Genomic DNA, 21,968 nt, shown 5'->3' with positions numbered 1-21,968 from the left:
ACTTGGTTTAAATGAGTAAATAATTTATTGGATCATGTACAGTTGAGATGTTAATTTTAGGCCATGTATATAAAAGTATTGATATCTTCGTCATCACGACGCATGTACTTGTGCTCTATAAGCCATTCTAACTGCTCTTTAATCATCTTCTTTGAAGGCAGGAACATATTCTTGAGGATTTCAACAAGTTCACTCTGTAATTAATCATGGGTTACAATAGTGTCTCTCGATCTTAATTCAAAGTGCATCAGTTTATTAAAAATATTTTAATAAAACAATACTAACACATTCCTTTAAGAATTAATAAATTATAATTAAGTTATAGTGAAATATGAAAGTAATACATACCTGAAGTGCAGTATTTGTGATGCGTTTCCTCATCTTTAATATTTTTATTATTGCTTCTTGGGTTCTTAGAATTCTTAATTGAACAATGGAGTGATTATCTTCTATTTGAGAACGTTCTGTACTAAGTTGAAGTCTACCAATTAAGTTTATTTTACCCCTTCTTTGTGGTTTACCATTTTTAATAAGAGCAAATTCTTGATTGACCCAAAATGTTGTATTTTCCGAAAAATCTTTTGGATTTTGTACAAGTGGTTTATAGCATAAAAGCTGCCTTTTGAGTTTAGGGAATGCAACTAATGACCAAAGAGTTCTCCTCAATTCTGGATCAGGTAATTCTGTAGCAAGTCTTAGATTTTCATATGTTACTTTTTCCATAGGTCTTTGATTCCATGCAAATAATACAGCCATTTGAAAAGTTGTCACATCTAAATCAAATCTGCCTACTGTGTTAGCAAATGTGATAGTACCATTACTCATATGGTGATACCATTGCAATTTTCTGCCAGAGTGCTTCTTCTTATAAAATTCTTCTACTTCTGGAATATAATCCTCTAATTCTAGAGGAAGACTTACAGTAACTCTTTCAGAACCTCTAGCCCAAGCACCAGCATTGAGAATTTTAATATTAATAGCGTCATGCCTTGTAGTTTCACCTCTAAATTGTGTGTTCAGATCTTCACTTACTTTAATATCTTGGAACATACGAGCTAGCTTATTAACATAATCAGCTGGCATACCAACTTCACGCAACCACTCAACCATATCTTCTTCCTTTTCTGAATCTGCACTAGAATCTAATATCAACCTTCTAGTCAAATGTGCTTTATGGTATCGCATAAAAACATCTTTATTTTCAATGTATTTTAAAACTAATAAAACATCTCTTAACCTACATTCTATCTGTTCACTTGTTAATCTTTTACTCAATGGTGTCTTACGTAACAACATATCACAGTAGTTAGCAAGCAGCTCAGGACACTTGCTTTCTGGGGCAGTACCCTTGCTGCCGCGTATTAAGGCTGATGATGGCAGTTCCAACTTAAAAACTGTAGTATCATTTACAACACACTTATAAGCTTTATCCCTAGCAGTTAAAAATCTAGGATCATCCATAAAAGCATCTTTAGCTAAAGAACTAAATTTTTTAAACAGATCTAATAGACGCTCTACATATTTTTCAGAGTCTGTTGTTATTATATCAGCAGATGCAACCATGTCTGCTAAGCCTGCAGACACAATATGAGCTTCCAAGTCTCTTAATATTGGTGTAACACCTTCCGGCACTCTATCGAGAAGGCGAAACATTAGCTGAAGTTTATCTGTCTCACCAGCTTTAATTAAAGGAGCACTTTCAGCAAGTAATGTGGGCAAATGTTCCCCAATAAGAACTTTTTCACAACATTGTGTAAGTGCTGCAACACTTCCACTCCCAGGCTCTAAATATCTATGTGCTCTAGCTTCTTCTTCTTTAAGTCGTTGATCTGCATATTTCATATAAGACTGTACACCATTAGATAATAAATGCTCGCTTGCTTTCAATTTATAAAACTCCTCTGTTGCTTGCATGTATGCAGCTTCAAAGTTTTCTCTGTATATTTGTAGTTTATCAACTAAATTTGAACATAAATTAACTGAAAAGTAAAATAGAAGTGTTATTTCATTGTGTATGTTAGTTTCATATTTTAGATACAATTTTAAGTTATTCATTTAAAATTTTAAAATAATGAATGAATGAAACTTACCATAAGACTCTCTTACACCTATAACAAGCTGTGAGTCAAAGGATTCACCATTACGTTCTGCTTGTACAAGTTTCATAGCTGAATCTTGTAATCTTTGCTTGATTTCCACAAAAATACTTTGATTCCAAGAGTCCAACATCAACTTTCGCACTAAGCTATCTTCTATGTTGTTATTATTATTCTTTTTTTGAGAACTTGATGCATTAGAACTCGTCACTTTACTCATATTATTAATGGAATTCTCTAATTGGCGAAATGGTGTAGGTAAATAATTGCACTGAGTAAAAAATTTTCCCCATTCCGCAATATACGCCTTTAAAAGTGCCTGATCCTCACGTTGTGCTAGAACACGAACTTGAGCCTGTTTAATGTACATCATTATATCTTGTTGAAGCGCATCTCTTAATTTATATGGGCCTCTGTCATCCCAAAGGCAAACCGAATGTACTGCAACGAAAAGATCTTGCCATTCTATTTGAGTTACCGGTTCCTGCTTTAGTAATTTCAAAACTATAGGACGCATGGATGGCCATTTATCTTCGAATGTTACTTGTCCCTTGTCCTGAAAAATGATTAAGATTACCTCGTATTAATTTAAATGAAATAATTTCATAATTTTCTCTTATATTAAATTACCCACCTTTAACATATTTAACATGAGCTATTTAAAGTAACGCTTAATGATACAAAGAAAATTTCTTTTACCATAATATTAAAAAGTGTACTGTTTTTATAACTTTTTCATTAAAATTTTCTCTTAGTGCTTACGAAGTTACGACCCTTGGAAACTATGCTTTTGCGTCATCTGCCATATTGTTATTTGCGATAAATAGTGTTGCCACTTAAATAACACCGACTGTGCTTAGAATACAAGTTAGTTAATACAATGATATTAAAAAGTATAATTTAACTAACATCTTTTTACGTGTATAATATTATACAGTGATAATAATCATAACTCAGAGTACAGTTTATTAGTGCAGTATAATAAGTTTCAAATCTAAGCCATAATCAAAAATAGAACAAAAACTCAACCCATACTTCGCCCCTAATAACAGGTGTAAATAACTTATAAAAGACTAAATCACCGGCTATGATAGAATGTTCTGGTTCTAGTTTTCTAAATATTTTTTTGTACAAAAATATTTTCTCTTTATTCTATTAAAATACTAAGATTAATGAGATAAGTAACAAAGGTAGATTAATTGATAACCACGAAGTTAAAATAAAAACTAAAAATACGTTCCTGACTCTGCGTCTACAGCATATTAAAGCTATATAATTTAACAATTTTCATATAACATTTAGAAAAACAATAATTTTAGAACTACATATCTACACCACTTCGATGCTTAGAAATCCACAACAGCACTATTTATTAAGATTTTTGTACCTCACAACATATATACACTCAGTGGAACCAGCTTGAGCGTTTCCGAAACGATAAGTTGGAAACTTTCAAGAAAAGAGTATATTATTCAATTCTTAAAAGGCTGACAAAACACCTGCAAGTCATTTGTTTCAGATGTTTGAGGGCGGTGTTAGTAACTTTCCATCAGGTGAGCCAAGAAGCTCAGGGCAACATCCTCCTGTTCTGTGCTTCTTAATACGTTAAATAAAAAAAACTCATAACATTTTGTAAATATTTGTTTAAGGATTTTGTAATAGTTTTGATGGTATTTTTTTATTAGACTATTATGCGTTCCAGAATAAGTTTTAATCTTTAATTTACTTTAAATAAAATGTATATTTATTATATATATTTCAAGTATATTAAACGACATGACAGACCATAATTTTTAAACGGCAACATTGGCTCAAGTCATTGAATTAGTTAAGTCATACACTAATCATACATTAAAATTTTAATTTTCTGTTATTACAAGACAATAAAAACCACAAACAGTCAATAAAAAATCAACGAAACTTTGTAAAAAGTCACAAAGCATAATAATAATTGACTGAAAATTATTAATAGTTTATTACAATTACAAATTGTTATGAGCACTTTCGGCGAAATAGTAGAACCTGTTAGCAGGACAACATGGGAGGATTGGGATGAATCTTACATTGAGGACAATGTCACAACGTATTTATTTAACCCTTTTTTGTATTTTTATAAATTATTTAACTTAGTAAAAAAAATGTTTTTTACAGGATACAATGGCAGCTGCCTATAGAAATTCCAAAAAGAATCGAAACATTTTTCATTCTTGAAGGAAAATTTTTAGCAGATTACATCAAAGTCCAATCTCAAGATCATTTGAAATTTCTAAATTCTAACATAGGTGTAAATTTATATTTGTATGAATTAATGTCTTCAGACAATTATGTTTGCACTGTTAAAGATTATAATTTGCTAAAAAGTAGTGAAATTATTGAATTATTAAAACCATTTATTTATAAAAGTGAGGATGTTATAACAATTCAAACAAAACCTTTGATGGAATATCAAACAGCAAGTCTTGGAATGCAATCTTGGGTAATAAGAAAGTTAACAACTTCAATACTGTCTAAAAAATCATGGGATTTTAATTTTGCTAAGCTGGAACAACCTAATATTCTATCAGGAGTGGCTGCCGGAGGTAAATGTTGGAATATTAGGTATTTGCAATCTTATAAATACATATGTTAATCTGTATTCTATAATTTATATTTGTTTCAGCTGTATGTTTACGAGAACATATTAATTTATCAGCGACTGCATTAGTTTGTTATATAGAACATATTGAAGAATATCAAACAAATGAAATACATAAGCTACTTGAAAAATTAGAAATAATTGATACTTGTTCTGTAAAATGTAATGGTATACTTAGTTCAAATTTATACATTTGATTAAAAGACTTTTTAAATAATTCTACAATTTATTTGAATTCATAAACAATTTGATTTTTAAAAAAATAACATTTACAGACATAAAAACTAGTAAAACAATATTATCATTAAAATATTAATTCACAAAATTAAGATCTTAACACAAAACAAAAACTTATAAAATGATATATACAGATAAGCACAGCCTATTGGATCGCAGAACAGTTTGCTTTATTCAGAATTAGATATTGAATAACATATTGCATAACATAATATTTCAAAGTACACTAAAGCAGCATTATTATGTAGATATTGTCAATACCATACACACCAATATGTCAAATAAAACAATATTGAAATGAGAGATAAAAATTATTTTTTTTCGAAATAATTAAATATAAACACTTTTTTTTCGAATTTTTTATTTTTATCACCAAATATAACACTTTAAAGTATAACTTTACATTGTTAAACATTTTTATGGTTAAAGTTTTTTTTTATATCATTGTATACAAAATAGTAAGTGTAGTGTAGTAAAATATAATTTATATATGAATTTGAAAATATATTTTTATTGACATTTAGTCTTTTCTGATAATATTGCCATACACTCTTAAATTTGGCGCATAATTCTTAAGCCAAAATCTTTGTATCATAAAGCCAAGAAGTAACAACAAAAATAGACTAGAAAGTTTACCTAACTCACTTTCTAAGTTTATTAACTTGGTAACACAAAATATTAAATATTTGCACATCATTAATATTATCAAAGATCACTATTGTATAAAGAAATATGAAGATACCATTACAGGTATAAAGACTACAATTATAAAACATTAAATACAAGCAAATTCAAATTTCAACTTCCAATTTAAAATTTAAATAGCAGTAAAAATATTGTCTTACATTTATAAATTAACTTATTTGATTTGTAACATATCTCATATCTTAAGACGCTAACTTTAAAATGATATATAATCTTGAAAATTTTGCAAGTCAAACTATTTATAATAAATTATTATTTATACTACATTGTTGTATCAACTACATAGTATTGTATTAACTTGCTGTTAATGGATGACTGGATGACTGAAGTAGAAAAAATATATGATCAATAACCTTATTACCAATACCTGTTTAAAGCACTAAATACTCCTAAAGTAATATTATTAAATGTACTATAAACATATTATATTATTAAAATTATAGTAATTACTAAGGATTATATAAGTCATGAAGTTCCGATATTTTAATGTAAAATGCATATATTTAATATTTAGATAAATATTATTATTATCAAATTTGCACATAAATTTATTTATATTTCTTAGATACTTAACAATGAATGCCAATTTTTACTTGATTTTTGCTTTGCAGTTATGGTTAATTATATATATATATATAAAAAGTCGAGATGGCCCAGTGGTAAGAACGCGTGAATCTTAACCGATGAACGTGGGTTCAAACCCGGGCAAGCACCTCTGAATTTACATGTGCTTAATTTCTGTTTAAAATTCATCTCGTGCTTTTCGGTGAAGGAAAACATCGTGAGGAAACCTGCATGTGTCTAATTTCATCGAAATTCTGCCACATGTGTATTCTACCAACCCGCATTGGAGCAGCGTGGTGGAATAAGCTCCAAACCTTCTCCTCAAAAAAAAAAAAAAAGGGAGAGGAGGCCTTAGCCCAGCAGTGGGACATTTACAGGCTGTTACTGTATATATATGAGTCATTACATCAAAAAGTAATACATATTGTATTTGCTGCTAAAAACACAATTGGGTTCTTTCCAGTTTTCTTTTAAATAGATATTTTTATTAAATAAAATGGCTTATTTTTTATTAAGAACTTAATAATTGGAGGTAAAACATATGAAGATAAATAATTTTGTAATGTTGCATTAAGCTTTTGTAGAAATACAATTTTTGATATAGTTCCCATTCAGATATAATACATCATTATCATACAGTTTCATAATCATTATATGCATAAAAAACATTTGGTTATAACTAAAAGTTGTTAATAAATAATTAGACATTTGAAGTAGTTATATAAATATTTGATATAAATAGATATCACATTGATTATTCTTTTTTAAAGGAATATGGAACTCAATGACTAATAAACAAAAAATATAGATCCTACACATCGTCAACTTTGTTTAGAAGTGCAGGTAGTTATTTGGAATTCATTATAATAATAATATCCTGGGACATTTTCCACACACGGCCATCTGATCCCAAATTAAGCTTGTACAGAGCTTGTACTATGGAAACCAGACAACTGATATACTACATATACTATTTTTCTTTTGTGTATTTACAAACTTATATAGATAATTACACCCTGACTTAGAACAAACAGACATGTTCATGCACACAAATATCTGTCCTGGGTGGGAATCGAACCCACAACCTTCGACGTGAAAGGCAAGCATCCACCAACCACGCCAACCTCAATTTCTCTTTCCTCAATGGCTCAATTTATTTATTAATTATCCTCATGTATAAAATATTAATGTGGCTTAATACAGTTATTGAGTCCGAATATTTCTATCACAGCAGGAACTAGCCCAATTGTGTGATCAAAATATTTATTACCATACAACTAATAAATACATACATATAAATTTGCAAATATCAGAAAACTTTATATATTGTGAATATTAATAAAACAGTAATGACAGTACTTAATTAACAATATTTCATATAAAGACTTTAGACTTCTAAAACTAATATTTATTATGGATTCATATGCAATGATAATAGTAAATATAGATTTTGTAAATATGTATATCTATTTTACACATGCGTTAAATACATTTACCATGTCTTATTGCGTAAGCCTATATTTTTTTCGGATGATATGTGTGCTAAATAATTAAAACGCTTTAATAATGGAACAAGATGAATTATCACATTTTAAATATCTCTGGTCCATTAATTTGTACATATTGAAATCAATGATTTAAAAGATGGTAAAAATCAGGTTTCTTAATTTGTTTAGTGTATGCAATGTAAATTGGAGAAAAATGAGCAGGGCCTTCCACAATAATATATATATATATATATATACATATAACAAACAAATAAAAATTCAAAATCCACTACAGTAATACTTAAGTAATTGAAAAACTATAACACAGAACAAAAGATATTAATTTAGTAAAGTAAAACAAAATTGCTAAATACATAGTTTTTTTTTTTTCAATAATATTTATCACGATATTTTTATATTATTTCCAACTATTCATAAATGTTTTGTACGATCAAGCCATGTTTAGGTCACTTTATTAATTGTTAAGATACCTACAGCTCATTGTTAACTGCACAATTTAAGCAATACCAGGCATTACAATGAAGTGAAATGGATATAGATGATATTCGTATTAATTTACTTGATATTAAAGGTATCAATAAAATTATATCAGTGAAACTGTTGCCATTTTTTTGCTATTTTTTGCGGCATTGCGATTCTCTCACCCATTTAGCATAGGTACTCATTTGGATTCTTCATCCACATGTGTTAAAGATATTCTAATGCGTGGTGTAACGGTTCGTTTAAGCTTGTAAGTTTATGTTTATAGGGGGTTTATCCCGAATTAAGGATGTGTCACTTTTCGACACACGTAAATATTATTCTGTGATTTAAATATAAAAATATTTATAACAAAAATATCTCTACGAGCACTTTTGTTTGTTTATTAATATTTATGTTCGTAACTTATATACATATGGAGACATTTTGTTTTATACTTGATTTTTAATTTATTCAAGCAAGTTAATTCAAAGACGTGAATATTAATAACTAAATATGTCTATGTCAAAACAACATTAAGTTTTCAATGTTGTTTTACAATGCTTCTCTTTTCTTAAAAACCTCAAAAACTATGGTAATTTCACTTATAATTATGCCTATGATATACTAACATGTATCTGCATTTGTAATAATTATTATAGCAGTTTTATTCATTCCACAAAAAAATTCAATTTGTATTGTTTTAAAATTGGAAAAACCGAAGATAAAAACATTGGTAGAGGACAGTAAATAGAAATGGCTTGTAATAGAATTCTATCATTTAACAGTTAATTATTATTTTTATAATTTTAATAAGAAAAAAAAAACAGAATTTGAAACTATTTTGTGGAAGTCGATCGAATTATATAATTCCATTATCTTATTAGCTTTATAAAATATGTTTATTGTTTCATTAATAAATGAAACATGGATGGAGCTATTGGAGATTCGTTTTGAATATAGAATATTTAAATATGTTCTTAAAGTTTCTATGTCTATATTGGCATTTATAAATCTTATGTGACATTATAATATCACAAAAGAATATGCTGTTTTGCCAGCACAGATAAAAAATAATAATATTATATCAATTTATACAACTACCTTAAGTAATTAATATGTATATGCATAAAAAAATATTATTAGTAAAACGCAGAGCTCTGTAGTCTGCCAGTTTGATCACTATTGAATGAGAAAATTTATTTTTAAGTTCATAACTTAAATAATGTTTTTCATTTCAGTTCCTAGTCAGGGCTAATAGCGTAAACGTATTTTATACAACTAGATTTAAATTCCATGTTATATAAATCAACAAAGTGAATGACGAAAGAAATAGTATAACAAATAATTAAAAAAAAACACTTTTATTTTCCCCTAATAGAAAAAAACTGAATAATTATTTTACTTAATTGTTTTCTGTAAACAATAAGTCTAGTGACAAGTTAAAACAAAATATAACTTTGGTTGCCAAAAACTTTGGAAGTTATTCATTTCAATTATGTAAGAAACCCCCAACCCGCCTGTCCAGCGTGGTGATTATGGGCAAAACCTTCTATGGCACATACCTATACGCAACGGCCCCTCGTTCCCGGTCGCCCCGCTGTTCCTGGCCAAGGCGGCGCTCATAGTAAGGGCGGGGCAGGGGGGATACCTAAATCCCCGGGTTACGGTAGGCCGCCGACATCGACTGACCCTGGCTACGTATAACGGACGCACGCTACGGCTCTACGATCACCTGGCACAGCTCGAAGAAGTGCTGAGGAAACTAAGGTGGCATATATTGGGGCTATGTGAAATCCGAAGAAAGGGAGAGGATACCGTAACCTTTAAATCAGGCCATCTTATGTACTTCAGAGTGGGAGACCAACCATCCCAAGGTGGGTTCTTGATCCACAAGGCTCTCTTTGACAACATCTTAGAAATCTCCAGTATGTCCCGAAGGGTAGCGTATCTTGTGATCAGACTCGCCAAGAGGTATAGCTTCAAGGTTATGTGTATACTTTACGCACCGACTTCGACACTCTCGGATAATGAAGTGGAAGAAATGTACGAAGACATTTCTAAGGCATTGCACACCACCCAAAAGGCCCACTTCAATGATGTCATGGGGGACTTTAACGCTCAAGTGGGAGTACATTCTAGCAACGAATCGGTAGTAGGATAACACGGATATGGAAGCAGGAATCATAGGGGGCAAATGCTCGTCAACATTCTGAAGAAAAAGGGTCTGTTCTTGATGAACTCTTTCTTTAAGTAACAGCCTCAACAGAAGTGGACGTGGCGAAGGCCAGACGCTATGATTAAAAACGAGATTGACTTTATTATGACGGACAAGAGGCGAATATTTAGAGATGTCTCTGTGATCACAAGGTTTAATATCGGAAGTGATCACCGACTTGTACGAAGTACTCTAAATATTGACTACAAGCTCGAGTGCTCGTCTAATGAGGTCTACACTTCAACCAAAACTGCTCCTAGCAGTGGAGTCTATTCCGTTTCAGTGAAACCTGGAAAATCGATTCGCTTCCTTGGAAACCAACATTGACGTTGACATCAACCAAGAACCCGACTAAGTGGTGGGTATCCCTATGAATGAGGAAAGGAAATTCTATTAAGTCCAAAACACCGGCAAGAGGTCCAAACTTTTGGGAGAGTCTGTAGAGCTAATGCGAAAACGACGTTAAAACCTTAGCCACTTCGTCAGATCTTAATATAAAAATATCAAAGCTCCGTGACGTGACCTCCGAAACTCTAATACATGCTCTATAAAAGAAGCGATCGAGCGAAATCGAAGGTCGCAAGTCTTCATTCGACAACTAGGTCGAAGCCATCTGACGAAGTTGACCACTTCAAAGGGAAAAGTCGTCGCTTCTAAGCTCAAGATTCTTACGGAAGTTCAGGACTTCTTCGGTAAATTATATATATAGGTAGCGCCTCGTTCTCAACCCGACCCGGGAGATCCTAGAGCCACTTTAGCACCTTTCACAGAAGAGCTGCCAGAAGTAAGCCAAGACGAAATCGTGATGGCTAAAAATGGAAAAGCCCCCGGAAAAAATGGAATTACGACGGAGCTACTAAAAGCAGCTGGAAAACCTTTACTAGCGCAGCTCTAACGAATATTTAATGCTGTCATATTTTCGGATAGAACTCCAAAGGCGTGGAGACAACACTCTTGTTGTCGTAATGTTCTTCAAAAAAGGAGACAAAACCTTTTTGAAAAACTACAGACCTGTTTCCCTCTTGAGCCATGTCTATAAGCTGTTTTCCAGGGTATAAGGGTAAATTTCTATAAATTGATAAATATGTTTTTACTTTCGAATTACATATTTAAGTCAATTTCTACACCTTCCCTTATCTTGGTCGTAAAATATCATGTGATAATAATTATTTGGTCTATTCAAGAACTGCCTGAAATGAGGCAGTCATAAGGCCATTTGTTTTGCACTTGCATATGTTTAGGTATGTTTTGATATTATGTTCCCATAACTGTAAAACCTATACCACTATTGTATGGGCTGAGCCATTGTGAAAGTTGCGTGGGCATATGAAAAAAAATTGATTCGAAACCAAACTGATTCAAATTTGAAATTAAAGCTAAGTTTATAGCGATTTTTTATATGGATAATAAAGCACTAACATGGCGCTTTGTATTTAAGTTAATGAGTGGAGCTTTGATTTTTGATGGTCTTTTATCTGTGTTTTTAGATATATTAGACAATAATTTCTTTAAACTGAGACTACATGCCAAAACTAAAAATTGATTGATTATTTAATTTCAACACATATACATACATATAACATCGTGTGCCAATCATAAAAATAATACAATGGCAAATCTAAGCCTAGATGTTGAAGAGATATGTAGAAAAGATTATTTCATTAAACTGTACATATGGCTTCAAATCTACTAAATATTACTTGATATTTGTAATTGTATGGCTAAATCATTGCTAAGAATACAATAAACTTTTATGATATAGTTACATAAAATTTTAATTATAATGACTTTCGTAATGTTTGGATAATATTTTAATCATTTAATAAACCCTTTTTTATAATGATAAACATAGAACTTTCATAATTTTGACAACACTTAAAATATGTTCTTAAAATTAAACATATTATGAGAATTATTTCAATATTCATGTAAGTTGCCTTGTGGTATGTAATTTCTATAGCTATATTCAATTTATACAAAAATTAAATTGTCTTTGACAATTAAGCTTTTATACGACAGACATTTATCTAAATAACTTTGGAGGTACATAAAACAGCCTTTCGTTTTAATATTCGTAAATCTGTACAATACCTTCATATGTCGTTTAAACCACCATTATTTTGTCCTGATTTAACATTGTCCAATATCATATTTACAAACTCAGAAGTTTTCCCAGCTATTTTCACCTCTGTAATAAGAATAACAATTTATATAACATTAATATTACTAACAAGTATGTAAAACTAAATTAATTTATAACATACATTATTAGTATATATAAATAATAATATTTTATCATTGTTCAAAATTTTGAGTTAAATTAATAAATAATCTTGACGCTTGTAACATGAATAAAATTGCTACAGCTTTACTGATCACTCGTCAACTTATCTATATTATACACATTTCTGTTATCAGGATTTTGGCATTCCAAAAATGAAGGATTGTGAAATTATGCAACCCCTATATTCTTACTTCCGATAACAATTTATTTTTATTAATATCAAATTATTTCAATTTCGACAAATGATGTCATTTCAATTCAAGATCATACTTTTTTATTTATCAATACTCCTGCGATTACAATAGGCTATACAATGTACTAAACAACATATACTAGTACTAAATAATACAAAAATAATGTATACCTGTTGCTGTAGCAACTAAGCCATTGATGTGTGAGGACCAATCTACATTATTTTCTGGATTGGTTACCCTATTACAAACAATTTGTTTCATTTGATTGATTCCACTCAGTAGCCGTCCTGAAATAAATTATTAATTGTAGGTGTATCCAAATACTTTAATGAAGAAATTATTACAAATGACACAATTCTAGAAAACTACTAAGGTGAAGTAAATGAAGGTCCAAAAGAAAGTCAGTAATGAGTTAATGCAAATATGTGCTTACGGTGTTCTTGCTGTAATCCATACAATTTTAATTTATTTGCTTCATGTTGTGCTTTTTTCTTTAATCTGCATGCTCTTGATGCTAGTTTGTTCTTTTCCTTCCTTGTTTTTGGTCTAACATTGAATGGCAACTCACTAACTGGGATCATATCATTGATTATTTTACCCAATTTATCCAACTCTAACCCAATCAGATACAGTTTTCTTGGATTTGGTGTTAGGTCGTTGCCATCACCTTTTCTTGCTTTTCCACTGAAAGATTTATGAAAGTCAATTAATGAGTATAGAATGGTTCCTAACGATTTTTTTTTATGATACAATAATAAAATAAAAATAAAATTTATATTATATAATAAATTAGTAGATAGTAGTGTTTATTTTATTTCTTTTTTTTGGAATTTTGTATATGAGTCTTGTTAGTTGAATAAATAATAATTATTATTATTATGAATAAATATGGAGAAGTAATGTACCTATGTTTAATGCCTTTCACATTGCAATTTGGGCTGAATACTGGATCTGTAACGGAATTTAATACATGTGGGTCCTCCAACTTTTTCTTCAATATCAATCGCTGTCCTTTAGGTCCTTTAGCTTGTACATTGTACTGCCAAAAGTACTTTTCCTTTTTTGCGAGCCTAGCTTCCTTCCTCTCTGGACAGTCGTCATTTGAATCTGTAATTTAGAAAACTTATATTTAGTTATAGAAAATTAATAATGAAATATTCAATACAACATTAATATGACTATAAATGAATTATTAAGTATTTTTAAAGCAAAGTATTATTTATCTTAATAGATAGATTTTTTTTTATTACACTAGTTATTTTACCATCAGAAGAGAGATCCTCATATCTGTCACTGTCTTCATCTGATTCAATGTCTCTATCATCTTCATCATCTTGTGAGAAGTCACCAGTTCCTGGACTGAGTAAACCACCAGAAAGTGATGAAACAGAACCAGCTTCTGCTAGGGAACTTGTAGAGAGTAAATGCTTTCGAGGTTCTCGTCGCTGCCATATCTAGTAATTAAGCATAATATAATATTACTAATGGCTCCATTTGATCAACTGAATTTTACTAAAAAAAATGCCTCAAAGTACTTTATTTAAATAATTTTTTTTTGATACATATCTATCAGTTTTGATTGGTATGTGTTATCTGTAAGAAATCATCTTTATCTTCCTGTTTATACCTTAACTTTGCCTAATGGTAATTTTAGTCTACTTTAAAAAAATTACTTAATTTACCTGTTCCATAGTCAAATGTGTAGGAGCAGAAGATGATAGTTGTGTCTGTTGTGCTTTCACACTTGGGGGAAAAGGTGGCAAAACCGAAGACGCAGGTACTGATTGGCCCAAAGCAATTTCACCACTGTAACCATCCATACGAAGCAGCAATTCTGGTAACTGATTAATTGGTGGAACAAAACTTGATGAAGCTGAGCTATGCTGACTTGAAGGAGAAAAGGCAAGTTGGGCACGGTTATATGGACTACATGGGCTGTCTGTGGCCATTATGCTGGTACTTTGTTGTGTATTTGCAATACGTTTTGAACCGCTCATGGCCCCACCAATTTGTATACAGTATCCACTTTCCTCTGGTAACAGTAAGTCATCGAAGTTCAGATCATCCAAAGAAGTATCTGGATTTGCATTTAACTCTGCCAGAGTAGGTCCTAAAATTAAATCAGCTTTGTCTACTTGAAATATATCGTCGTCTTCCATTTTGAACGGTTCCATTTTTGAGGAGTCCGCTTCAAATGATAGTTTATTATATGACAGTGTAGGAACACTGTGAAAGGACCCAACTTGATTGTCTTGTAAGCACAAGTCTATGTCTCCATTGAAGTCACCGAGTTCTGATCGCCTATTTGGAATTGGTACTGATGCTGACATTGCGCCCAATTCGAAGGGTGACTCCTGTTTTATCTCTAAACTCGGTTCTAAAAGAAAGTCATGAGTGTAAATAGAATCCGACATTGCACGTGTTGTGCGAAGTGACCTTGACGTAGAATCGTCTCGTTGATAGACTAGCGCACGCTTACGTCTTTATCGATTTTAATTCACTGAGACCCACGTGTCGTTACTTACAATGTTTATTTATTTCACTGATTTACACAACACAATATTAAATGTATATGAATGTTGTTGTATTATTAAAACGAATAGATCACATCCTTACATTACATAATACAAGCACAATAGCAAATAAAATGTGTAAGCAATTGATTATTCACAATGACTTTCGATAGTAAATTTAGCAATCCACTTATTTCACTCACATTTGCAATTCGTATTTCGTAAACCTATTCTTTATTGTTTTTCCAAAAATTAATAAACGATAAATCGATAATACAGGAAACTTAGACTGATAATATTTTTACACACAATAACAAAAACACGCAAGATACAAGTGAAGAAGTAAACAAAGATTTTATGATATTATTATTCAGCATATTCAAAGGTCATTAAACAGAAACAGCAATAGGAAAACATGAATAATAGAACGGGATAGCGACAACTTGCTAAAAACAGGAAGATGAAGTGGGGGAGACGGGGTGTTATGGTTTGTAATTCAGGGATGTGATGTGATATATTAAAAAATATATATATATATATATTACTTGACTTGTGCTTTTATCAAAAAAGAAATATATATATTTTTATTGCAATACACTAACTATAGTAAATAAAGAAAATAATAACACGCTAATAGTAACAGGTGTGACAAGTCGAGCGGGTATTAATATAATAGTACCAGTTCTAAAAAGGAGAAAGATAATACCCATAGAACTTTTTATGATTTTTTTTTTATAATTTCAAGACAGCAATTATTATTTATTATTTTTAAAAATAAAAAAATGCCTTTCATATTTCTATTCATGTGAGAATGACGCGGTTCACATTTTTATATATAATTAGGAAATATTTGAATACAAATAATAAATAATTTTTAGTGATGAAAAAATACGTGCTATTGTTTATTTTATAATAATATATATAAAAATTATAACTTTCCTCAAAATATTTACTAATAATAATAAATTATTATTCTAAATCCTCACTTAAAGTCGATAGTGTAAAAATATCCTAACAAGCTGGGAGAATATTTTGTTTTGATTTATTATTTAATTTGGGTGTATTAAAAATTAATTTAGCATTATTTTGTCAATAAAGTGGTAATTTAAGGTTATTATTATTATTATTCTGTTAGCCAAAATTAATGTCAATTTGCCAATGCATTATTATGCCAAAGTAACAGCTGACTGAGCGTCAAAAGCTCAGCAACAAAAAAATATAGCAAAATCTTCTTTTAATATTATGGGTGACGAAAATTCAAATTCTCGTAAAAAATGTGAATTAAAGAAATACAATGTAATAATTATAGGAGGTGGCATGGCTGGGCTAGCCTCAGCCAATCATTTTATCAGAAATGGTATGGACGACTTCGTAATATTAGAAGCTAGAAAACGTATCGGTGGAAGAATAATTTCTATACCAATGAAAAATCATAATGTTGAATTAGGAGCTAACTATATTCATGGAGTTCTGGGTAATCCGATATACGAATTAGCGTCGAAAAATGGTCTTGTTAACATAATAAATATACCCAAACCGCATAAGGTTATTGCGGCTACTGAAAACGGTAAGCAAGTGCCCTTCGGTGTATTACATGAAATCCACGAGGCTTATGTTTGTTTCTTAAGGCGTTGTGAGGAGTATTTTTTATGTCAGTACCTTCCACCTCCCGACATACATAGTGTGGGTGAACATATAAATCTTGAAGCCACTATATACTTAGAACGCCTCCCGACATCAGAAGAAAAGAAATTGAGGAGATTAATATTTGATTGCTTGTTAAAACGTGAAACTTGTATATCAGGATGCAATTCAATGGATGATATTGATCTGCTAGAATTAGGCAGTTACACTGAATTACAGGGCGGTAATATTGTAATCCCCTCAGGTTATAGTTCCATTTTAGAACCTATGACTAAAAATATATCACCTGACAAAATGTTGTCTAAACATCCAGTGACCAAAATTATTTGGGATTCAGAACAACAAAGTAGTTTAAGAAATTTTGAAGATGTTGGCGAGGAATCAGAAGATTCAGATCAAACTGTGATAGAAGACATCTCCAAAGCTACCTCTGAAAGGGCAGGTGATTCCAGTGAAAGTAATGTTAATACTTCTGAAAAACTCAGCAAAAAGTTATCTCATTGTGTCGAAGTAGTTTGTGAAAATGGACAAAGTTTATATGCAAATCATGTGATATGTACTGTACCATTGGGTGTACTCAAAGAAACAGCTGGGTCATTATTTGAACCTGCGCTGCCACAGTATAAGTTAGAGTCAATAGAACGATTATTATTTAGTGCTGTTGATAAAATTTACTTAGAATATGAAAGGCCTTTTTTAAATCCAGACATAACTGAAATTATGTTACTCTGGGAAAACGCACAAGTTTCGGAAGATATCTCACAATCATGGTATAAAAAGATATATTCATTTGTTAAAGTGTCAGAAACTTTGTTATTGGGGTGGCTATCTGGAAAAGAAGCTGAATATATGGAAACATTGTCAAACGAAGAAGTGGCAAATACTTGTACAAAAATCTTGCGTCAATTTCTAAATGATCCATTTGTTCCTGCACCTCAATGTTGTGTGTGGTTAGTATAAATTACCAAAATGAAACATTATTAAAATATTAATAAACATGTTTAGTTTTGAACTTTGATGAATAAAATAGCAGGAGAACAAACAAAATTACTTGAAGTATTTGATTGTATTCCTAAAAACATTATTAGGAATACAGTCAAATACTTCAAGTAATTTTGTTTGTTCTCCTGCTATTTTATTCATCAAAGTTCAAAACTAAACATGTTTATTAATTTTCAGAAACTGTAATAATTCAACTTTTTTTTCCTTATATAAATTCAAATATCATTAACTATAAATCAAAAAGTAACTCAATGCATAAACTGTGTAAGAATTTGTTTGTTATTTATTTATATATAAATCATTTTAGGCTATACAATTTGTAAGTGATACTTTAGTTAAATTATGATAAATTTTCACTTTACAGTACAAGTTGGAAAAAGCAGCCTTATACAAGAGGATCTTATACAGCCATTGCTGTTGGTGCTAGTCAAAGTGATATTGAAAGCTTAGCACAACCACTGTTCAGAAATGTTCATGACAAAAAGGTATTAAATCTTTTATATATCTTATATAATAATGAATTATTTTTGATCATATTTCATGTGCCACATATTGTTTATTCAATTAAGTTGAAACTTTGTACACTTGTACCTTGTACTTGTATGCATATTAAAGGTATAACACACTCAAATTGTATTACATAATAATTGTTGACAATAATAGTAATTTAATATAGACTGTTTAATAGCCAGTGGGATATATTCAGAAACCCTATGCTTTTTCAGAAAGTGTAATATTCTACATTTTTCTAAAGCTTCAATCATTGAGAAGAAATCTATTCTAGCTAATAATATATTTTGATGTAAATTTTCGAAATGTTAAATAGATTTTTTTTATACTTTTTGTAATAAAAAAAATCGCAATCATATAATCATCATACACGTATAAGCGCGTTACGCACCGCGAAGATATGATAATATTTTATCTTAAGATAAAAAATCGTCGGACAGTCGCCATAAAATTCTAAGAGCTACGCACGAGGACGATAAAACATAAAACAAAATATAATATTAAAAAATATATACATATATATTCGAAGTTAACACGTGGGTCAGTTAGCTACCAACTAAAATTCATTTCGAATGTTTGTCAAACATTCAGTAACTGAATTTAAAACCAGCTCCTCTAAACGCAGTGGAGGAGTTACACATTTTCCAAGTATAGGCTATACAGTGTGTAAAAAAAACCCTGTCCGACCCGTGAAGTGATTATTAGGTATCGTGAGTCGATTCTATTTGTGTATCATTTTTAAAATACTAAGTAAAAAATTACTCCGAATAAAGTTAAAATTTAATTAATTAAATCACGATAATCACATAGTAACACAGGCGCGGGCGACAGCGCTCACTAGGTACTAACGATGGTAGGAGGTATCGGGTAGTGAGGGCATGAGCTTTAACTAAGTTGATCAGCTGTTGTTAATCGTTTGGTTACAGTAATAAGAAACTGAATCATATGCAGCTCTGAAAAGAGGTTTTTTAATGTGTCCGATTTAATTTGTTCAAAAGTCACCCCTATCTAGACACATTAACATATTGAAATACTCTTGATTATAATACGACATATCGCGAAACACAAGCACAGCTACGAAACGACCACTTTATATTTTTTTCTTCTTAGTCTATACTAATATTACTAATATTATATTGGATCTACCAAACCGATTTTGTAAAATTATTTTACCAATAGAAAGCCATATTATTTGTGAGTGACATAGGCTATATATTAACCCATAAATTGAAAAGACTTGTGGTAGTCGGATTTGCAAAGTCGAAAAAAAACGGTCAAACGAGATCGTTTCTTACGAACGCTGCCTTTACGATGAGAGATATATGAGTGAGTTCTAGAGAAAAGTTGTAGAGCTTGATAATACCTACAAAAAGTCATATGTCTTAACTTTTATATTTAAGTCACAAATAATAGTTTTTTATATTAAAAATATAATTTAAGTTACACGTGCCCGCGCTATTTCAATGGCACTCAAAGGTGCCGCCTATCGACTCTGGTGAAGTCACATTTCAAAAAATTTGCTCATTGTTTTGAGCACTAAAATGTGAATTTTAAATTAAAATAATATTTTTATATGAATGAATATTTGATAGTTTATATTTTTTAGTAATGTATATAACATATCTATATGCCCTTTCGGGTCGAACAGTGTTTTTGACAAAAACACTGTCATATTGTATAATTTTTGCAATTATCAGTCCGTGATGATTTTTTGTAATTCGGAAATGAATTTGAAACTGTGAAAATAAATAATTATTTTAAACATATACCTCAAAAGTACGATTAAAAGGAGGAGGAAAAAGTCTTCCGACAGACCTAATAAAAAATATATTGTTTCCTAAATTACCCCGCCCATCAAATCTCCCGCGCAAGTCTATGCCTGCTGGTAAATCCGGTTCGGACCCAACAAGTAGAGCGAAAATTTTGCAAATTTTTAATTTCTAGTGGATAAAATGGATCTAATCAGAATAATATGTTTAAGTATATAAACTTTATTCAAAATTTAATTTAAAATAAGTAAAAAACATAATATTATTATACTTAAATTGTATAATATATTTGAGGCTTGCATGTTTTCAGCCTGTGTTACTCTTCGCTGGAGAGCACACACATAGCAGTTTTTACTCAACAGTGCATGGCGCTTATCTCTCCGGTCAAGCAGCTGCAAGGCGACTACTAGTTCCGGATGTGACTGCAGAGAACGTTCTAGATTGCCCCGTGTCCAATGACTTAAATACTTGGATACAAGGCATACAGCTAGATGGTTAACAAAGAACGGTAAAAAGAGACGTCACTTTCTTTTTATCCTTGTTTAACATGACACAGGACTTCGCCTATTAAAAAAGACATGAATTTGTATAGTAACCGTTCCTTATTTATATTTTATGTAATACTTTGTTCGGGGCTTATTATATTCCGATTATGCTTTTAAATGATATAGAGAGTAATATACAATAATATTAAGTAGAAATAACAACTACTTATTTTCATTTTGATCTCCAATTTGTTTTCAAATGTAATTTTGAAAATGTAAGATCGAAAGTCAGTGATTCACTTTTTACGCCGATTTTAATGTGGCGAACGGAAATGTATTTATAAACCCCGTTCAGTCAAAAAATTATTGCTCTTGCTAAATTAGACTATTTTTTTTTTTTTTTATGGAATTCGTCGTAGTTATATGCAATCACATGACCTAATAATAATTTTGATTTTGTACAAATTGTACATATTAATATTAAATTATTTAGTATCTATGTTACCACAAAAGATGTCGTTCACACAAATGCATTTTTAGATTAGCAGTATTAGGAATAGGTTAAGATCGTATGTTATATTTTTGTCACGTTTTACTTTTACTATGTATATATATATATAATTATGTATATGTATTTTTCATACATACTGTTTCATACAGCACTATTTAAATACGTAGAAAGGTATAAGTGCCTAAATATAATGTTAGATCGGTTTTGTTTTTCAAACTTTTATGCTATACACGTGGTGCATAATGCATTAGCTTCGCGCTATAATAGAAAATTACTGTGTTAAAACTTAAATTGTGTCTAAATTTATTATTTAGTCTAAATCAATATTGTTGTAATCTAATTTATATATATTTTTACCTTAACAATTATTTGATGGGTTTTGATTTGAAATAATGTGGCAAATTTTATCGTAGTAAAGCGATGTAAAAGAATTTTGACATAAATGCAATAAAATATTTTGATTGATAGGTAGCTCCTATTTATGATTTTCTAGTCACTGCATGTTTTTGTATCGCTTAAATAAATCAATAAAAAAATGTTTGTTTTCTTTACTATAGGTTTAGTTTATTAAAAAAAATGTTTCCTTTTTTTAATTCGCTAAGGATTTTTCATTCATTTCCTTTACGGAGACGAA

General features: G+C 30.4%; 6 protein-coding genes across 6 annotated transcripts in view; 3 read left to right on the top strand and 3 right to left on the bottom strand.

Annotated features, from left to right (window-relative positions):
* LOC126772183 (kelch-like protein 5) overlaps positions 1-21,968 on the top strand; it is a 343,872-nt gene that overhangs the window by 36,709 nt on the left and 285,195 nt on the right. The window lies entirely within an intron of this gene.
* Positions 7-2,895, bottom strand: LOC126772177 (cullin-5). Its single transcript, XM_050492397.1, has 4 exons — positions 2,731-2,895; positions 2,091-2,652; positions 349-1,979; positions 7-194 (listed from the first exon to the last, which is right to left on the bottom strand). The coding sequence occupies exons 1-4, from the start codon at positions 2,746-2,748 to the stop codon at positions 57-59; spliced, it is 2,349 nt and encodes a 782-aa protein (XP_050348354.1). The 5' UTR covers positions 2,749-2,895; the 3' UTR covers positions 7-56.
* On the top strand, positions 3,936-4,939 carry LOC126772256 (uncharacterized). Its single transcript, XM_050492543.1, has 3 exons — positions 3,936-4,179; positions 4,248-4,675; positions 4,756-4,939. Exons 1-3 carry the CDS (start codon positions 4,091-4,093, stop codon positions 4,926-4,928), a joined length of 690 nt encoding a protein of 229 aa, XP_050348500.1. The 5' UTR covers positions 3,936-4,090; the 3' UTR covers positions 4,929-4,939.
* LOC126772258 (uncharacterized) overlaps positions 4,940-21,968 on the bottom strand; it is a 347,965-nt gene continuing 330,936 nt past the window's right edge. Inside the window, exon 6 of the transcript XR_007669637.1 lies at positions 4,940-7,322. The gene's annotated coding sequence lies outside the window, so the exon portion shown is untranslated. The remainder of the gene's footprint in view (positions 7,323-21,968) is intronic.
* Positions 7,332-15,747, bottom strand: LOC126772201 (protein CREBRF homolog). Its single transcript, XM_050492453.1, has 6 exons — positions 14,583-15,747; positions 14,165-14,354; positions 13,806-14,007; positions 13,334-13,584; positions 13,071-13,187; positions 7,332-12,610 (listed from the first exon to the last, which is right to left on the bottom strand). The coding sequence occupies exons 1-6, from the start codon at positions 15,312-15,314 to the stop codon at positions 12,516-12,518; spliced, it is 1,587 nt and encodes a 528-aa protein (XP_050348410.1). The 5' UTR covers positions 15,315-15,747; the 3' UTR covers positions 7,332-12,515.
* LOC126772196 (peroxisomal N(1)-acetyl-spermine/spermidine oxidase) lies at positions 16,600-21,862 on the top strand. The gene is made up of 3 exons (XM_050492450.1): positions 16,600-18,007; positions 18,424-18,544; positions 20,649-21,862. The coding sequence occupies exons 1-3, from the start codon at positions 16,656-16,658 to the stop codon at positions 20,835-20,837; spliced, it is 1,662 nt and encodes a 553-aa protein (XP_050348407.1). The 5' UTR covers positions 16,600-16,655; the 3' UTR covers positions 20,838-21,862.

The sequence above is a fragment of the Nymphalis io genome, chromosome 12 (assembly GCF_905147045.1).
Source record: "Nymphalis io chromosome 12, ilAglIoxx1.1, whole genome shotgun sequence".
NCBI classification, from domain to species: Eukaryota; Metazoa; Arthropoda; class Insecta; order Lepidoptera; family Nymphalidae; genus Nymphalis; species Nymphalis io.
This window is presented reverse-complemented; position numbering and strand designations above follow the sequence as displayed.

Bases quoted from the DNA above. Each gene is read 5' to 3' on its own strand.
- LOC126772256 (XM_050492543.1), top strand. From the start codon at position 4,091: ATGAGCACTTTCGGCGAAATAGTAGAACCTGTTAGCAGGACAACATGG. The intron at 4,180-4,247 runs GTATTTATTTAA...TGTTTTTTACAG, and splicing joins ATTGAGGACAATGTCACAAC to GATACAATGGCAGCTGCCTA. The intron at 4,676-4,755 runs GTAAATGTTGGA...TATTTGTTTCAG, and splicing joins ATCAGGAGTGGCTGCCGGAG to CTGTATGTTTACGAGAACAT.
- LOC126772196 (XM_050492450.1), top strand. From the start codon at position 16,656: ATGGGTGACGAAAATTCAAATTCTCGTAAAAAATGTGAATTAAAGAAA. The intron at 18,008-18,423 runs GTTAGTATAAAT...TTCACTTTACAG, and splicing joins GCACCTCAATGTTGTGTGTG to TACAAGTTGGAAAAAGCAGC. The intron at 18,545-20,648 runs GTATTAAATCTT...GCATGTTTTCAG, and splicing joins GAAATGTTCATGACAAAAAG to CCTGTGTTACTCTTCGCTGG.
- LOC126772201 (XM_050492453.1), bottom strand. From the start codon at position 15,314: ATGTCGGATTCTATTTACACTCATGACTTTCTTTTAGAACCGAGTTTA. The intron at 14,008-14,164 runs GTAAAATAACTA...TCTAAATTACAG, and splicing joins TGAGGATCTCTCTTCTGATG to ATTCAAATGACGACTGTCCA. The intron at 13,585-13,805 runs GTACATTACTTC...TAAATCTTTCAG, and splicing joins GTGAAAGGCATTAAACATAG to TGGAAAAGCAAGAAAAGGTG.
- LOC126772177 (XM_050492397.1), bottom strand. The intron at 1,980-2,090 runs GTAAGTTTCATT...TTTACTTTTCAG, and splicing joins AGGTGTAAGAGAGTCTTATG to TTAATTTATGTTCAAATTTA. The intron at 195-348 runs GTATGTATTACT...GATTAATTACAG, and splicing joins TCACAAATACTGCACTTCAG to AGTGAACTTGTTGAAATCCT.